Genomic DNA, 19285 nt, shown 5'->3' on the forward strand with positions numbered 1-19285 from the left:
AAGAGCAAAAATCAAAAAAAAAAAAAAAAAAGGAAAGAAGGAAGGAAAATAAATAAATGATATTAAATCTGGGCACCCACACAATCAAATCGTTTTTTTTGAATTGGGCTCCTTTATCAAATGTCTGTTACTCAGCAATGTACAGGCTACCTGGGTAACATTCTTCCTTTCTTTGAGTCTGTTTTCCTTACTTGAAAACAAGACAAACAATTGGTCTTCAGCAAGAATATCCCCCTTTTCTGAAAGAACTCCTTCATCAATATATTAAAAAGTCCATTTTCAGGCCGGATACAGTGGCTCATGCCTGTAATCCCAACACTTTGGGAGGCCAAGGTGGGAGGATCGCTTGGGCACAGGAGTTTAAGACCAGCCTAGGCAACATAATTTTAAAATTAGCCAGGTATTATGGCTCACATCTGTAGACCCAGCTACTTAGGAGACTGAGGTGGGAGGACTGCTTGAGCCCTGGAGGTCGAGGCTATAGTGACCCAAGACTGTGCCACTGCACTCCAGTCTGGGTGACAGAGTAAGACCCTGTCTCAAAAAAATAAGAAGAAGAAAATAGGCCAGCCATGGTGGCTCATGCCTATAATTCCAGCACTTTGGGAAGCTGAGGCGCATGGACCATTTAAGGCCTAGAGTTCAGGACCAGCCTGGCTAACATGGTGAAACCCCCTCTCTACTAAAAATACAAAAATTAGCCAGGTGTGGTAGTCGCAGCTACTCAGGAGCCTGAGGCATGAGAATCGCTTGAACCTGGAAGGCAGAAGTTGTAGTGAGTCAAGATTGCACCACTGCACTCCAGCCTGGGCGACAGAGGAAGACTATCTCAAAAAAAACAAACAAATAGTCCATTTAAAAAGCTCCAGAATATTAATTACTCAAAAATACAAATTCCTCACGCCCGTAATCCCAGCACTTTGGGAGGCCAAGGAGGGCGGATCACGAGATCAAGAGATCGAGACCATCCTGACCAACATGGTGAAACCCTGTGTCTACTAAAAATACAAAAATTAGCTCGGTGTGATAGCACGCACCTGTAGTCCCAGCCACTCGGGAGGCTGAGGCAGAAGAATCGCTAGAAACCAGGAGGGGGAGGTTGCAGTGAGCCGAGATCGTGCCACTACACTCCCAGTGACAGAGCAAGACTCCGTCTCAAAAAAAGAAAAAAAAAAATACAAATTCCAATTCCTGCTACCTATAAGAGGAGTCAACAGGTATCAGAGGGTATGACAGAGTCATAGATTAATGACACCTGAACCAATGAATTACGCCTCTCAGTATGTACTCCCTTGTGTAACACCCTCATACACTCACAACTGGAACATATGACTTGCTTTGGCCAATGGGACATAAGCAAATGTCATATAAGCAGAGGTTTGATAAGCACTTGCACACTGGGATTTGTGCTGTAGATTGTAGCTATCACCACACGAAAAAATTCAGTCTGGCCTCCTTGAGGATAAAAAAACCACATAGACAGAAATACCCAGCCATCCCAGCTGAGTCCAGTTCTCAGCTGACCAGCTGAGAATGCAGTCTTATGAGTCTAGGTGAGATAAGCAGAATAAACGTCCAGTCAATCCACAGAATTGAGAAATAATAAACTATTGTTCTTTTTAAGCTATGAAGTAATACAGAACTGATACAGAGGGTTTGTAAATGCTGTCCTATCCTCACTGAGATCCTTTCTCTAGATATATTAACAGAATGCTTAAAAATTTTCTGAGATATAGGAATATCTATAGTTTTACGATGAAGTACTCTCCTTAGACTTAAGGACAAAAATTTACAAGTCAGAAGTATAAAGATCATAAACTAATTTTTAATATCAGACATCTAAGGAAAGTTTTTCAGTCTCTTACCTCAAAAATTTACTGTTCCCTTCTCCATCATCATCAAAATCCAGCCTGAGGAAAGCCAACAATAAATACTTTAAGCCTGCTGATAATACAAAACATTAACAAGTTAAAATTTCTCAACACAAGCTACCTGTACACCCACCCAAATGGAATAATGAAAAGAGGAAGCACAGAAGTCAAACAAAGCTACATTACCTCTTCTTCACAGTCCCAAACTAAGCAAAGAAGAACAAAACTGGGGCCAGGCGTGGTGGCTCACACCTGTAATCCCAGCACTTTGAGAGGCTGAGGCTGGTGGATCATCTGAGGTCAGGAGTTCGAGACCAGCCTGGCCAACATGGTGAAACCCCGTCTCTACTAAAAATACAAAAATTAGCTGGGCATGGTGGCAGGCACCTGTAATCTCAGCTACTCAGGAGGCTGAGGCAGGAGAATTGCTGGAACCCGGGAGGTGGAGGTTTCAGTGAGCCAAGATCGCGCCATTGCACTCAAGCCCAGGTGACAACAGCGAGACTCCGTCTCAAAAAAAAAAAAAAAACAGTACAAAACTGGGCAATAGAAAAAAGTACCTTCTGCTACCCTAACACTTTCTTAGAGTAGCAGTCAATTTTTGCCAAAGTTTTGCATCAGACTACAACCTCTATAAAGGGAGCAGGAATCCACTTAGAAAAGGTAAGAAAAAAATTAACATAAACAATTCCCATGTTTCATTTCTATAGCCTGCTCTAAGCCATGTTACCGAATTTCTGAAACATCTTTCAAAGCCGTGATCTTACATAAAGGAGTAACTTAACAACTACGAAGATTGTTAGATAATGTTTCTTTCCTTCATCGATCTAATAAACATGAAATATATTCCACATTCAAGACACTGTGCTAGGTGAGGTGAAAACAAGAACCTTGCCCTCAAGGGGCTCTTCACCTAGAGAAATACAAATATAAAACAAGTGAGAATAGGAAAGTGTCACATAAGGGGTACAATCAACATGCTACAGACATTCAGTGAAAGAAGAAGTGAATTTCATTTAAGGAGATTAGGAAAGATTATAAATAATAAAATAGGCTGATCTCTGTACACTACTGAACTAAAATATTGCTCATGTTACCACCTTAACCTAGTGATCACTCTTTTTACTTCTACTAGTGGGATACCTTGATATTATGGGCCTCTAGATGGGTCACATTTGAAGTACACATACAGCATCAATCCTGGAAGTGTTTGTTCCTCTTCCTCCTTCCTGAATCCCCTAATCTGATCACCTGTAAAATCTTACCTATCTACCCAGTAACTCAAATTATTTCTTTCTTCTCTTTCTTTCTTTCTTTTTAAGAGACAAGCTCTCGCTCTGTTGCTCAGGCTAGAGTACAATGGCATGATCATAGCTCACTGCCGCCCTGAGCTCCTGGGCTTAAGGGATCCTCCCATCTCAGCCTTCCAACTAGCTGGAACTATAGAAGCACACCACTGCACCCAACTAAATTTTTTTATTTTAAAAAATCTCACTGGGCATGGTCGCTCACACCTGTAGTCCCAGCACTTTGGGAGGCCAAGGCGAGCAGGCTGCTTGAGCTCAGGAGTTCAAGACAAGCCTGGCCAACACGGTGAAATCTCGTCTCTACAAAACATACAAAAACTAGCCAGGCATGGTGGCACATGTGTAGTCCAGCTACTTGGGTTGGGGGGTGCAGGAGGGGCTGCAGGCCTTGAACCTGGGAGGTCAAGGCTGCAGTGAGCTGAGATTGGGCCACTACACTCCAACCTGAGTGATACAGCAAGACCTCGTCTCAAAAAAGAAAAGGGGCCAGCCATGGTGGCTCACACCTGTAATCCCAGCACTTTGGGAAGCTGAGGCAGGTGCATCACTTGAGGTCAGGAGTTCAAGACCAGCCCAGCCGACATGGTGAAACCCCGTCTCTACTAAAAATACAAAAATTAGCTGTGCGTGGTGGCAGGCACCTGTAATCTCAGCTACTCAGGAGGCTGAGGCATGAGAATCGCTTGAACCCGGGAGGTGGAAGTTGCAGTGAGCCAAAACTGCGCCACTGCACTCCAGCCTGGGTGACAAGAGCAAAACTATGTCTCAAAAAAAAGAAAAAAAAAAGGGAAGGGGAAAGAGAGGAAGGGAGGCAAGGAGGGAGGGAAAGGTAATTGCTAAGTCAAACAAAAAAAATGAAGGAAGTAAAGAAAAGAAAGATAATTTCTAAGTCAAAGAAAAAAAAAATCTCGCCATTTTTCCCAGGCTGGTCTCGAATTCCTGGGCTCAAGTAATCCTCCTACCCAGCCTCTCAAAGTGCTGGCATTACAGGCATGAGCCTCCGTGTTCAGCCCAATAACTCCAATTCTAAGAATCTAAAGAAATAATATGAAATAGGAAAAAAAATGTAGGTACAAAGAAGTTATTTGCAGCATTATATATAACAGCAAAATCTTCAAAACAATTTAAATGTCACAAAATAGGAAGTTAAGTACATCCTTTCATGCAACCATTAAAAATTATGTTTATGGCTGGGTGCGGTGGCTCAAGCCTGTAATCCCAGCGCTTTGGGAGGCCGAGGCAGGCAGATCACGAAGTCAGGAGATTGAGATCATCCTGGCTAACACGGTGAAACCCCGTCTCTACTAAAAATACAACAACAACAAAAAATTAGCCGGGCATGGTAGCGGGCACCTGTAGTCCCAGCTACTCGGGAGGCTGAGGCAGGAGAATGGCATGAACCCGGAGGCGGAGCTTGCAGTCAGCCAAGATCGCACCACCGCACTCCAGCCTGAGCGACAGAACGAGACTCTGCCTCAAAAAAAAAAAAAAAGTATGTTTATATAGAATATGTAACAATATTTCTTTTAAAGGGCTGGGTACAGTAGGTCATGCCTGTAATCCCAACACTTCAGGACGTCGAGATGGGAGGGCTGCTTGAGCCCAGGAGTTTTAGACCAGCCTGGGCAATGTAGTGAGACCCCGTCTTTAAAAAGAAAAAAAAAAGTTAGCCAGGTATAGTGGCATGCACCTGTGGTCCCAGCTACTTGCAGAACTGAAGTGGGAGGATTGCTTGGCCCAGGAAGTTGAGGCTACAGTGAGCCATAATCATGCCACTGCACTCCAGCCTGGGCAACAGAGCAAGACTCTTGTCTCCAAAATGTGTGTGTGTGTGTGTGTGTGTGTGTTGCTTATTATTTACATAAGGTGCCAAAATGTGTGTATCTGTATTGCTTAAAATGTGTGTGTGTATATTGCTTATTATTTATATAAGATGAAAAGACCAGGCTATATAAAACTACATAATTACATAACTATTAAAAACAATTTACGGCTGGGCGCGGTGGCTCAAGCCTGTAATCCCAGCACTTTGGGAGGCTGAGATGGGCGGATCACGAGGTCAGGAGATTGAGACCATCCTGGCTAACACAGTGAAACCCCGTCTCTACTAAAAAAAAAATACAAAAAACTAGCCGGGCGAGGTGGCGGGTGTCTGTAGTCCCAGCTACTCGGGAGGCTGAGGCAGGAGAATGGCGTAAATTCGGGAGGCGGAGCTTGCAGTGAGCTGAGATCCGGCCACTGCACTCCAGCCTGGGCGACAGAGCGAGACTCCGTCTCAAAAAAAGAAAAAGAAAAAAAAAATTTACATACAAAGACTGAAGGAAATACAATTTAAAAACAGTAGATTTTGGCCTTTGTATTGTTCTTTCTAACTTTCTGTATTTTCCAATCTTTCTTTAAAAGAAATATTAGGCCAGGCATGGTGGCTCATGCCCATAATCCTAGCATTTTGGAAGGCCAAGGCGGGCATATCACCTGAGGTCAGGAGTTCAAGACCAGCCTGGCCAACATGGTGAAATCCCATCTCTACTAAAAATACAAAAATTAGCTGGGTGTGGTGGTGCACGCCTGTAGTCCTAGCTGCTCGGGAGGCTGAGGCAGGAGAATCCCTTGAAACAGGAAGGCGGAGGTTGCAGTGAGCCGATATCGCACCACTGCACTCCAGCCTGCCAACAGAGTAAGACTCCATCTCAAATATAAATAAATAAATAAAAATAAAAGAAATATTAAAAGACTTCTTTTAGGACAGGTGAAGTGGCTCATGCCTGTAATCCCAGTATTTTGGGAGGCCAAGGCAGGAGGACTGCTTGAGGCCAGGAGTTTGAGGCTGCAGTGGGCCATAATTGTGCCTTTGCACTCCAGCCAGGGTAACAGAGCAAGACCCTGTCTCTAAAAAACCCAAAAAGAAAATTTTTAAAGACTTCCTTTAATATATTTTTCTGATTACCAATCATAAATGTTCATTTCACAAAATGTGAAACATCAAAAACAAAAGAAACCATAAGTCACCCATAATACTATTACCCAGAAATCTGATATATATTCTTTCAGTTTTTTCCTATGTACATGTTATACATATTTTTTGACAGTGAAATACCATAACACTGTAACCTTTCTTAATAGCTTGTAAATATTTTTCTATACTGAAACATATTTGTCACTTCTAACTACATAGCATTCCATTTTAAATATACTATGACTTTCTCAAGTGATGCCCTAATTTTGGTATTTATAATACTTCTAATTGTTTGTTACTATACATAACCATAACACAGTGTTTAAAGAGTAAGCTACAAAGCTAAACCCCCAAGGTCCATATCCTGTATCTGACATTTATCAGCTTTACAATCTTAAAAAGTTACTTATTTAGCTTACGCTTCAGCAAATGGTTCAAATGTTTAAAGCTACTGAACACATAGCAAGTCTTAATATGTTACTCATGTCACCACTGAGCCCAGGCATCACTCTTCCATTACTATTGGTGGGACAAAAATTAAAGACTGGTTATAATTAGTTGCACAATTTTTAAAAAGAAAAAGAAGGAAAAAGGAAAATTTAATACAAGAAAGTAAATAAAATAGTGCCCATTCTTCAAGGCCCCTCTAAGGCAACCTCCTTTCTGAAGCTTTTCTCAATGTTTACCAACAAATGTATTATTTCCATACACAGAAAAACATAGCACCAAATGTGTTCCTTTCTAACAAAACTAGGCATATTCTATCATATATTCGTGTGTATAATAATTATTTCTATCAGAACACAACCAACTTAGAAACAAGGACTGTGACCTACTCATCTTTGCATCCTACTTGCAATCAGCACACTGCCATAACACTAATTAGGAATTTAATAAATACTTTTGGAGCTCAATGGACTCTGCATTCCAAACCAAGCAACATATCAATAACTTAGAAGACAGCTATTCTAGAGCTCAGCATTCTCTAAACTCAGAAAAGCAGCCTATCAAAATGATTTTGGGAAAACAGAAACAAAGCTTAATGAAAGCAGCAAACAGTTTTCTCAGGCACAGTAAAATCTCCCGGCTTAGCTACAGTCCTTTACCTTACAGAAATTTTGGTTTAAAAAGAGAATTGCTTACGGGAAACTTGGATAAAAACATAAATTCTTCATAAAGAAAAATTCAGGGACTAAGGAGACTTATATGACAGTAGGGTAGTAAGTAATCAAGTTGAAGAGAGACGGTCAGAAATAGCCAAGTGAGTTCAGCAACTAAATAAATTCAGCAACTACAGTTGGTTTATAGGAGAGACATTCATAACACTACACTCAAACTCACCCTGGTCGCCGCTTAATAGCCCTCTGGACAATGGCTCCTCCACCTTGAATTCCAGGTCCAGGGTTTCCAGAGGCAATGGCTGGACCCAGTGATGGTACATCTGATGTCATTTCTGTCAGGAAAATCATGAAGTAAACATTTTTAAAAAGATGGTCCTTGCATATCAGCAGTATCAAGTTAGCTAAAAGAAATGTTCAAGCTATAGACAAAATCTCAGCAGTTTGCTAAAAATCCCAAATGCTCATATCCAGATTGCTCTTCTTGATTTTTTTTTTTTTTTTTTTTTTTTGAGACCAGGTCTCACTCTGTTGCCTGGGCTAGAGTGCACTGGTATAATCATAGCTCACTATAGCCTCAAACTCCTGGGCTCAAGCAATCCTTCCACCTCAGCTTCCGGAGTAGCTAAGACTATATGCCCGCACTACCACACCCAGCTAATTTTTTTTTTTTTTCTTAGAGATGGGGTCTGGATATATTGCCCAGGCTGGTCTTGAACACCTAGCTCCTCCAAGTGATCGTCCCACTTTGGCCTCCTAAAGCGCTGGGATTATAGGCATGAGCCACCACACATGGTCTCTTCTTGAATTCTTACACTGGTACAAGATATCCCCATACTTCAGTTCTCCCCACATCACAGAGTTTGGAAGAAGTACTATATTCTGCAACCTTCATGTTAAAAAGCCTGTACATAGTTAACAATATACTAATATTGTATACACTTAATAATACACCAATTTAAAAAACACATACATAAATGGGTTTATACATTTCATTCACGCAACAAATATTTATAACTTATTTTATTTATCGTGATTGGAAAATACAGAAAAACCCAAAAGGAAAAATCACCTAAATTCCAATACTTAAAAGAAAATTATGTAAAGTAAAACTGAAAGTCCCTCATTATTGTCTCCCTTTCCTGCCTCCCTGTACCTTTCCTCTCTCCTTCCAATTCAATCTCATCCCCCAGCAGTAACCATTACTAACAGCTGAGTACCTTTTTTTTTTTTTTTTTTTAAAGATAGGGTCTCACTTTGTCCAGCCCAGGCTGGAGTACAGTGGCATGATCACGGCTCACTGCAGCCTCAGCCTCCGGGGCTCAAGTGAGTTGTAGGAGCTCTTTATATATTTTGTTTTATTTTTTATTTGTTTATTTATTTTTTTGAGGCAGAGTCTTTCTCTGTCACTCAGGCTGGAGGAGTACAGTGGTATGATCTTGGCTCACTGCAACCTCCACCTCCTGGGTTCAATTAATTCTCCCTGCCTCAGCTTTCTGAGTAGCTGGGATTACAGGCGCCCACCACCATGCCTGGCTAATTTTTTTACTTTTAGTAGAGATGGGATTTCACCATGTTGGCCAGGCTGGTCTCGAACTCCTGACTTCAGGTGATAAGCCCACCTTGGCCTCCCAAAGTGCTGGGATTACAGGTGTAAGCCACTGTGTCTGGCCGCTCTTTATATATTTTGGATATTCTGTATTGTTTATATGATTCGAAATTTTTTTTTCTGCTGGGCACGGTGGCTCATGTCTGTAATCCTAGCATTTTGGGAGGCTGAGGTGAGCGGATCACTTGAGATCAGGAGTTAAAGATCAGCCTGGCCAACATGGGGAAACCCCATCTCTAATAAAAATACAAAAATTAGCCAGGTGTGGTGGTGCGTGCCTGTAATCCCAGCTACTTGGGACGCTGAGGCTTGAGAATTACTTAAACCTGAGAGTCAGAGGTTGCAGGGAGCAGAGATCGCACCACTGCACTCCAGCCTGGGTGACAGAGTGAGACTCTGTCTCAAAAAAAAAAAAAAAGAAAAATTTTTTTCTATTCCATGGGTTGCCTTTACACTCTGTTGGTAGTGTTATTTGATGCACAAAATATTGTACATTATACAGTATGAACTAACAAAAAACAATGAGATATGTGTGTAAATATTCATGACGTATATTAAAATGACAAGAGCAAGTTGAAGATCAGCCCTCCATTTTTACTAAGAAAAAAATGCACCTTTTTTTTTTTTTTTTTTTTTTAAAAGACAGGATCTCACTCTGTTGCCCAGCATGGAGTGCAGTGGTGCAATCACGGCTCATTGCAGCCTCGACCTCCCAGGTTCAAGTGATCCTCCCACATCAACCTCTTAAGTAGCTGGGACTACAGGCATGGGCCACCATGCTGGCTAACTTGTATTTTTTGTACAGATGGGGTTTCACTGTGGTGCAAAGGCTAGTCTCGAACTCCTGGGCTCAAGTGATCTGCTCACCTTGGTCTCCCAAAGCTCTTGGATTACAGGCATGAGCCACCATGTCCAGCCTGCACCTCTTTTTGATTACAGTTATATATAAACTGAGATTAAAAAAATAAGAGATAAAACATACTCAAGGCTGGGCTCAGTGGCTCATGCCTGTAATCCCAGTGCTTTGGGAAGTTGAAGTGGGAGGACTGCTTGAGCTCAGGAGTTCAAGACCAGCCTGGGGAACATAGTGAGACCCTGTCTCTACAAAAAAATAAATAAATAAAAATAAAAATAAAATCACCTAGGTGTGGTGGTGCCCACCTGTAGTCCCAGCTACTTGGGAAGCTGAGGCAGGAGGATCACTTTATTATAAAATAGAATTTAAGTTAGATTATTTTGCCCACTGTGGGCTAATGTAAGTACTCTATACACATTTAAGGTAGTCTAGGCTAAGCTATAATGTGTAATAGGTTAAGTGTATTAAATATATTTTTGACTTAGGATATTTTCAATTTACAATGGGTTTATCAAGACATAACCCCACCATAAGTCAAGGAGCATCTGTACTTATTTTGAACTTTTTCTCTTCCACGTAACAATATATTGCTATGGCAATAAATACACATGTAGATCATTCTTTTTAACAGTTACATAGTACTCCGTACTATAAATGTAGAGTTACAACATTCAAACCTTCACTATCATAAATAATGTTTCAGTGAACATCATTGTGTATCTTCATGCACAGATGCCAGTACTTCCATATTATTTCTGAAAATGACTCCTCGGGCCTAAGGGTAGACACATTTAAAACTTTGATTGCCCATTACCTGCCAAAGAGGTTATACCAATTTAGAGCCTCATCCACTGCATCAATTTAGCCATATCTCAAACAGCATTGTGTTTTGGGAATCCTTCAAATTTCTGGTCATTTTATTGGTGAAAGATAATTATCGCTGTTAGTTTAGCATATTTTTGTTACTGCTAATTTTTCTATTTCAGCCTATAAATTTGAGTGAGCATATGTTACCTTCCAAAGAAAAAACAGTTTTTTACATTAAAAAAAAAAGTTCAGGGCCAAGTGCAGTGGCTCATGCCTATAATCCCAGTACTTTGGGAGGCCAAGGCATGAGGATTGCTTGAGCTCGGGAGTTCAAAACTAGCTTGGGCAACATAGTGAGATCCTGTCTCTATTAAAAAAAAAAAAAAAGTTCATTCTTTTAGTAATAGGTTTATACAGGATATAAGAGTACCATGGAGTCACGCCTGTAATCCCAGCACTTTGGGAGGCCAACGCAGGCAGATCATGACATCAGTTCAAGAGCAGTCTGGCTAATATGGTGAAACTCCGTCTCTACTAAATATACAAAAATTAGCTGGGCACGGTGGCACGCACCTGTAGCCCCAGCTACTCGGGAGGCTGAGGCAGAAGAATCGCTTGAACACAAAAAGTGGAGGTTGCAATGAGCCGAGATCATGCCACTGCACTCCAGCCTGGTTGACAGAGTGAGATACTGTCTCAAAAAAAAAAAAAAAAAAAGAGATCATGCCACTGCACTCCAGCCTGGTTGACAGAGTGAGATACTGTCTCAAAAAAAAAAAAAAAAAAGATTACCATGGATGGAGGCCAGGCACAGTGGCTCATGCCTGTAACCCCAGCACTTTAGGAGGCTGAGGTGGGTAGATCACTTGAGATCGAGTTCGAGACCAGCCTGACCAACACGGCAAAATTCCATCTCTACTGAAAATACAAAAATTAGTCAGGTGTGGTGGTTCATGTCTATAATCCCAGCTACTTGGGAGGCTGAAGCATGAGAATCGCCTGGGAGGCAAAGGCTGCAGTGAGCTGAAATCACGCCACTGCACTCCAGCCTGGGCAATAGAATGAGACTCTGTCTCAAAAGAAAAAAAAAAAAAAGAGTGCCAGGGAAATTCAGAGAAAGAAAAGATAATCCTGGTTTAAATCAAGGCCTGGCATAGTCCCTTGCAGAGAAGATGTTCAATATGAAGAGGAAACTGAAGGAAATAAGGAAGGCAGGCAATCAGCCCATGGGGAAGTTTCAAAAAGGTACCTCAAGCTGGGCCTTAAAAAAAGTAAAGGAGGCCGGGAGCAGTGGCTCACGCCTGTAATCCCAACACTTTGGGAGGCCGAGGAGGGTGGATCACCTGAGGTCAGGAGCTCAAGACCAGCCTGATCAACATGGTGAAACCCCATCTTTACTAAAAATATAAAAAATTAGCTGAGCGTGGTGGTGGGTGCCTGTAATCCCAGCTACTCAAGAGGCTGAGGTAGGAGAATTGTTTGAACCCAGGAGGCAGAGGTTGCAGTGAGCCAATCGTGCCACTGCACTCCAGCCTGGGCAACAAGAGCAAAACTCTGTCTCGGAAAAAAAAAAAAAAAAAAAGTAAAGAAGAAGAAAAAGGCATTCTACATAAATAAAAGTATATAAGCAAGTCTAAAGGGAGACATGAAGATACAGTTATGTATTACTTAACAACAGGGATACGTTCTGAGAAATGTGTCATTAGGAGACTTCAACATTGTATGAGTATCATTGAGTATACTTACACAAATCTAGACGGTATAGCCACTACACACCTAGGTATGTAGGTGTATAGCCTACATACCTATATGTAGCCCAACACTCCCAGTAATAGCCTAGTACTCTCAACCATCCTAACAAGATGTTACTATACTGAATACTGTAGGCAACTATAACTCAGTGGTAACTATTTATGTATCTAAACATAGAAAAAGTAATGTGTTGTGCTAAGACCTTATGACGACTACGATGTCACTGGGCAACAGGAATTTTTCATCTCCATTATAATCTTATGGGACCACCATCATATATGCAGTCCTTTGATGACCAAGGCGTCATTAGGTGACACATAACAGCAACTGTGAAGAGCTGTAAAGAAAAAGACCTAAGGCCGGGCGCGGTGGCTCAAGCCTGTAATCCCAGCACTTTGGGAGGCCGAGACGGGTGGATCACGAGGTCAGGAGATCGAGACCATCCTGGCTAACACGGTGAAACCCCGTCTCTACTAAAAATACAAAAACTAGCCGGGCGAGGTGGCGGGCGCCTGTAGTCCCAGCTACTCCGGAGGCTGAGGCAGGAGAATGGCATAAACCCGGGAGGCGGAGCTTGCAGTGAGCTGAGATCCGGCCACTGCACTCCAGTCCGGGCGACAGAGCGAGACTCCGCCTCAAAAAAAAAAAAAAGAAAAAGACCTAAAAGGGTAAGATGTCAAGTGCTAACTGAGAGAAAGCTTTGAATGCCACGATGAAACACCTGGATCAGATTGAACAAAGACAAACATACAACTTTAAGTCTGAGTAACAAGATGAAAACATAAATTAAAATTAATCTGACAGATTTAAAGTTTGAAGTAATAGAAGTAGGAAGACAAGATTAATCAAAAACAAAGTGATAAAGGCCTAAATGAGGATGGCATGATGAAAAGGTAGTTACTTTTAAAATTTTAAACTATGCAACTTCTCAGTAAGGATAGTGAATTAAATGTATCTATCTATTTCTACTCTCTTCTGTCCTCACTCATACACAGGAAAAATTTTTTTAAAAGAGAAAAAAATTTTACACAAGACAAAACCACAAGGATGGAAAGGAAGAGCAATAATTTTTTGAAACTAGAGATAAAATGGACTATTGCCTTGGGAGATAGACAAAAACTAAATCCTAAAGTGACAAGGGAAAAAGTAGAAAACCAACTTAATTTACACTATGGAATTCCCCCAAAGTCTCAGAAGCTGGTGAGTCCAGGTAACTCTGGGTATGCAGGGTAGGGTGAATGAAGTGAAAATAAGGAGAATTAGTTCAGCATCTGTTTACTACAGAGATGGATTCCTAGATCCTTTTCTCTATTCCTTCTAACCAAGGCAACTACCCCTCCCAATTCTGCCAAAAGACATATTTACTCTCTGGAGAGTATAAATCAAAGGTCTTACAGTCTAGTGAACACCAGGTAAAGGTGAAAGTGAGGGAGCCGTATTGAAAACAGGAAAACTAACACCAACGTATGTATACTACATGCTTCATTTTTCTTCTGTGTTATACTGCCTATTTCCTATATTTCGTATCTCCACTTTCTTGGTTTACTCTCTCCTACTGGTGGAGCCTATCTTCTAGTGGATTCCTGAAACGGTGTAAGAAATGCCTTGGAGGTATGAAAATATTTCTTCTATTTCACTAATTGATAGTTTGCCCAGGTATGGAATTCTAAATTAGAACTTATTTTCCCTCAGAATTTTGAAGGCATTGCTCCAAAGTCTTTTTTTTTTTTTTTTCTTTTTTGAGACAGTATCTTTGCTCTTTCACCCAGGCTGGTGTGCAGTGACGTGATCTTGGCTCACTGCAACCTCCGCTTCCCAGGTTCAACCAATTCTCCTGCCTCACCCTCCCAAGCAGTTGGTACTACCGGCACGCACCATCATGCCCAGCTAATTTTTGTATTTTTGCAGGGATGGGGTTTCACCATGTTGGCCAGGCTGGTCTCAAACTCCTGACCTCAGGTGATCCACTCGCCTCAGCCTCCCAAAATGTTGGGAATATAGGCGTAAGCCACCACACCCAGCCTGTTCCAAGGTCGTCTACTTTTCAGCATGACTACTGAGAAAAAAGACCAATCTGATTCCTGAATCTTCTGAATGTGAATAATTTTACTCTCTCTGAAGCTTATAGGATATTCTCTTTCTATCTGATGCTGAAATTTCAGCATAATGGGCCTTGATGTGTGCATGGCCCCTTCGATCTGGAAACTAATGTCTTTCACTGGGACATTTTATTTAAACAGCAACAAAGAATTATGTTAAAAGAAATAAAAATGATGCCACTGGAGAGAAGGAAATGAGAGAAAGGGAGCAGAGGACTCCCTTATAATATTTTTGTAACAAACATTATTAAACTAAGTCTTTAAATATTAAAATATGCATGTATAGTTCTGATTTAAATAATTTTTATGTATGTATGTATTTGGCAAAAGACCTAAGAGGTAATAACCCAGATAAACACATAAAAAGTAAAATCCAAACACTTATAGTTCCTTAGACTGGAGAAATGAAAAACTGAATTGTGATAGTCATGAAAGATACCGAAAGGTAGGAAAGACAGCAGATTTGAAGGAAATACTGGTGAGTACATACATATATAGGATGTTAAAGATTATTCAAATAGAGGCTGGGCGCAATGGCTCACACTTGTAATCCCAGCACTTTGGGAGGCCAAGGCGGGCGGATCACTTGAGGACAGGAGTTCGAGACCAGCCTGGCCAACATGGTGAAACCCCATCTCTACTAAAGATACAAAAAATTAGCCAGGCATGGTGGCACACGGTAGTCCCAGCTACTCGAGATACTGAGGCACAAAAATCATTTGAACCTAGGAGGCGGAGACTGCAGTGAGCCAAGATCGCACCACTGCACTCCAGCCTAGGTAACAAAGAAAGATTCTGTCTTTAAAACAAAAAAAAAAAGATTACTCAAATAGAGCCGGGCATGGTGTCATACACCTACAATCCCAGCTACTAGGGAGACCAAGGCATTAGACTACTTGAGCTCAGCAATTCAAGACCAGTCTGGGCAATACAGTGAGACCTCGTTTCTATAAATTAAAAAACAAAAAAAAAACTACTCAAACAGAGATGCAGCCAGGCACAATGGCACACACCTGTAGTCCAGCTACTCAGGTGGCTAAAGTGGGAGGAATGCTTGAGTCTAGGATTTCAAGACCAGCCTAGGCAACATAGTAAAACCTTGTCTCAACTTAAAAAAAATAAATAAAAGAGAAAGAGAGAGATCTTTTAAATAGATAAAAATATAGGAAAGTAGTTTATGTGAGAAGCCAGGAATGAAATTTTCGGAGTCTTTTATACATAAAAGATAAATGAAGGGTGATATGGTTTGGCTCTGTGTGTCTCCACCCAAATATAATGTCAAACTGTAATCCCCAGTGTTGAAGGTGCAGCCTGGTGGGAGGTTATTGAATCAGGGGGTGGTTTCTAATGGGTTAGCACCATCCTCCTAGTGCTCTCTTATGATAGAGTTCTCAAGAGATCTGGTTGTTTGAAAGTGTGTAGCACCTTCCCCTTCTCTCCCTCTATCCTGCCAGCCATGTGAAGACATGCTTGCTTCCCCTTAGCCTTCCGCCATGATTCCAAGTTTCCTGAGGCCTCCCCAGCCATGCCTCCCACACAGTCTGCAGAACTGCTCGTCAATTAAACCTCTTTTCTGCATAAATTACCCAGTCTCCGGTAGTTCTTTTATAGCAGTGTGAGAATGGACTAATACAAAGGGAAGGGGATTATGGTAGGTACCAAGTGAATGTCAAATTGAAGTAGGAAGGCAAGCAGCTAGGAAGGCAGGTAGGTGGCCAAATGGGAAGAAATGAAGGAAACTGCCTGGTTTACTATTTAGTTTTAGCCCCAAACCGGGTACTGTGGTGTACACTTGTAATCCCAGCTACTCGGGAAGCCGAGGCAGGAGGATCATTTGAGCTAAGGAGTTCAAGACCAACTTGGGCAACATAGCAAGACCCTGTCTCAAAAAACAGTTCTCGCCTCAAGCATGAGAAGAGAAAAGTAGAAGCATACTGAACAAAAAAAAGAAACAAGCAGAAAAACAAGCAAAAAGGACAAAGAAGGAACAATCAGTGATAAAGACCAAGCAACACAGTGTCTCTGAAACCTAGTTTCTAGGAGAGGCTCAATTGTGTAGTATCAAGAACTTGGAGAGGATTCTAACAACAACCCTAAAAGCTGCAGTGTATAATGATTCATGCCTGTAATCCCAGCAATCTGGGAGGCCAACAGCAGGAGGATCACTCGAGGACAGTAGTTCAAGACCAGCCTGGGCAACATCGCAAGATCCTGTCTCTACAAAATTAAAAAATTAGCTAGGCATGATCGTGCATGCCTACAGTCCCAACCACTCAGGAAACTGAGGAGGCAGAATCACTTGGGCCTAGCAATTGGAGGTGTTGCAGCAAACTATGGTCATGCTATTGCACTCCAGTCTGGCTGACACAACAGGACCTTGTCTCAAAAAAAAAACCTTAAAAGTATTTAAAGAATTGAAACAGAGAACTAGAAGAAAGAAATATAGAATGTTAGGCTGGGCGCGGTGGCTCACGCCTGTAATCCCAGCACTTTGGGAGGCTGAGGCGGGCGGATCACGAGGTCAGGAGATTGAGACCATCCTGGTTAACATGGTGAAACCCCGTCTATATTAAAAAATACAAAAAACTAGCCGGGCGCGGTGGCGGGTGCCTATAGTCCCAGCTACTCGGGAGGCTGAGGCAGTAGAATGGCGTAAAACCCGGGAGGCGGAGCTTGCAGTGAGAGGAGATCGCGCCACTGCACTCCAGCCTGGGTGACAGAGCAAGACTCCATCTCAAAAAAAAAAAAAAAATTAGCGGGGCGTGGTGGCAGATGCCTGTAATCTCAGCTACTCGGGAGGCTGAGGCAGGAGAATGGCATGAACCTGGGAGGCGGAGCTTGCAGTGAGCTGAGATCACACCACTGCACTCCAGCCTGGGTGACAGGGACAATCCGTCTCAAAAAAACAAAACAAAACAAAACAAATATAGAATGTTACAGAAAAGATTTTAAGAAACTACTCTTTTTTTTTTTCCTAGAGACAGGGGCTTACTCTGTCACCCAGACTAGAGTCCAGTGGTGTGATCATGGCTCACTGCAGCCTTGACCTAGCGAGCTCAGAGATCCTCCCACCACCTCAGCCTCCCAAGTAGTTGGAACTATAGGCATCCACCACCACATCTAGCTAATTTTTTATATACATATTTTTGTGGAGCAAAGTCTCACTATATTGCTCAGGGCTGGTCTTCAACTTCTGGGCTTAAACAATCCTCTCAGCCTGGCCTCTTAAAGTGCTGAGATTACAGGTGTAAGCCACCACACTCAGCCTGGAAACTACTCTTCTAGCTCCTTTTTTCAGCACCTTGCACTTGGTTATCCAACCAAGCAATACCTTGCCCCCAGGCTATCTAATGTGGTATTTCACCCTTTTCATCTGCAAAAAAGACAATACTCCACCTACCTCCTTCTCAAAAGATACCCATTGTACTACATTTCAGTAGGAAGATGACTCTAGGTCACAATGGAAAAAATCCATTAACTTAGAGATTAAGAATGATGACTGTGTAGATGGACTGCCAACAATAAAATTCTGTCTCTACGTTCTAGTAGCTATGTGACTTCAGACAAGTTTCATATTCACTCTCTGTGCCTTAGTTTCCTCATCTATAAAACAAGGATAATAATACTTACCTAATACAACTGTCATAAAAATTAAATGAGAACAGTTGGTACATATTACTAATAAATATTAGATATTATTATAGTTCGTACAAATTCATGATGTCAATGGCTTAATTAGTCTTATCCCTTCAAAGATATTTCATATTAACCGTGGGTTTTACATTCATTTTTATTCAACAAACATATATTAAACTCTAATCCAATATACTAGGCACCCACTGTAAGCACTGCAGTACTCTGGTAAACAAGGAAAGCAAAAGTTCTGCTCTCATGGAACTTACATCCTAAGTATGCTGGTTTTGTTTTGTTTTTTGAGACAAGGTCTCAGCTGTCTCCCAGTCACCCAGACTGGAGTGCAGTGGCACAATCACGGCTCACTGCAGCCTCGACCTCCCAGGCTCAGGTCATCCTCCCATCTCAAGTCTCCCACGTAGCTGGGACTACAGGGGATGCCACCACACCCTGCTAATTTTTTGTATTTTTTTGTACAGATGGCGTTTCACCACATTGCCCAGGCTGGTCTCAAACTTTTGGGCTCAAGCAATCCACCCACATCAGTCTCCCAAAGTGCTAGGATTAAAGGTATGAGCCACCACGTCCAGCCCTAAGTATACTGCTGAATCCATAAACTTACTTCTCCATTCAACTACAATGAAAACATGGAGGGAAAATATAAAATGGGCCTCGCAGGGTGACTCACACCTGTAACCCCGGCACACTGGGAGGCCGAGGCAGGAGGATTGCTTAAGCCCAGGAGTTTGAGACCAGCCTGGGCAATATAGTGAGACCCAGACACTACGTAAAATAATAAAAACTTTAAAACAAGAAAGAAAATACATTGACAAAATTATGAAAAGTGACATAAATTTGAAGAATTTATGTGAAAAGTTGGAGACAGTTGCTACAGACTAGACATAAAAATTAGTCAACAAAATAGGAAAGTATAACCTGGCATATAGAAGGAACTTAATTATCCACTCCTTTCCCTCGGTTTGTCTCCTTAAGTGTAAAATGATAGGCGTTGTCATATTTCTAACCTGAAGATTCACTGATGTCTACTTACTAAAGTCATTATGGCATATCAGGCAGCATTATCTATTTATTTTTTTCTTTTTTGAGATGGAGTCTCGCTCTGTCACCCAGGCTGGAGAGCAGTGGCATGATCTCGGCTCACTGCAACCACCACCTTCCAGGTTCAAGCAATTCTCCCACCTCAGCCTCCCGAGTAGCTGGGATTATAGGCACCTGCCACCATGCCCGGCTAATTTTTGTATTTTTAGGAGAGATGG

General features: G+C 41.8%; 1 protein-coding gene across 5 annotated transcripts in view; it reads right to left on the bottom strand.

Moving 5' to 3' along the window:
* ARNT (aryl hydrocarbon receptor nuclear translocator) overlaps positions 1 to 19285 on the bottom strand; it is a 62995-nt gene that overhangs the window by 38484 nt on the left and 5226 nt on the right. For 4 of the 5 annotated variants that reach the window (XM_011937802.1, XM_011937800.1, XM_011937799.1 and 1 more), the window contains exons 2-3: positions 7476 to 7587; positions 1866 to 1910 (exon numbers count right to left, since the gene is read on the bottom strand). In XM_011937802.1, the coding sequence (XP_011793192.1) occupies positions 1866 to 1910; positions 7476 to 7587 (157 nt within the window). Of the gene's footprint in view, positions 1 to 1865; positions 1911 to 7475; positions 7588 to 10022; positions 10036 to 19285 lie in introns of those variants that run through there. The other variant, XM_011937803.1, reaches the window with a different exon arrangement.

The sequence above is a fragment of the Colobus angolensis genome, unplaced genomic scaffold (genome assembly GCF_000951035.1).
Source record: "Colobus angolensis palliatus isolate OR3802 unplaced genomic scaffold, Cang.pa_1.0 Scaffold169, whole genome shotgun sequence".
Taxonomy (NCBI): domain Eukaryota; kingdom Metazoa; phylum Chordata; class Mammalia; order Primates; family Cercopithecidae; genus Colobus; species Colobus angolensis.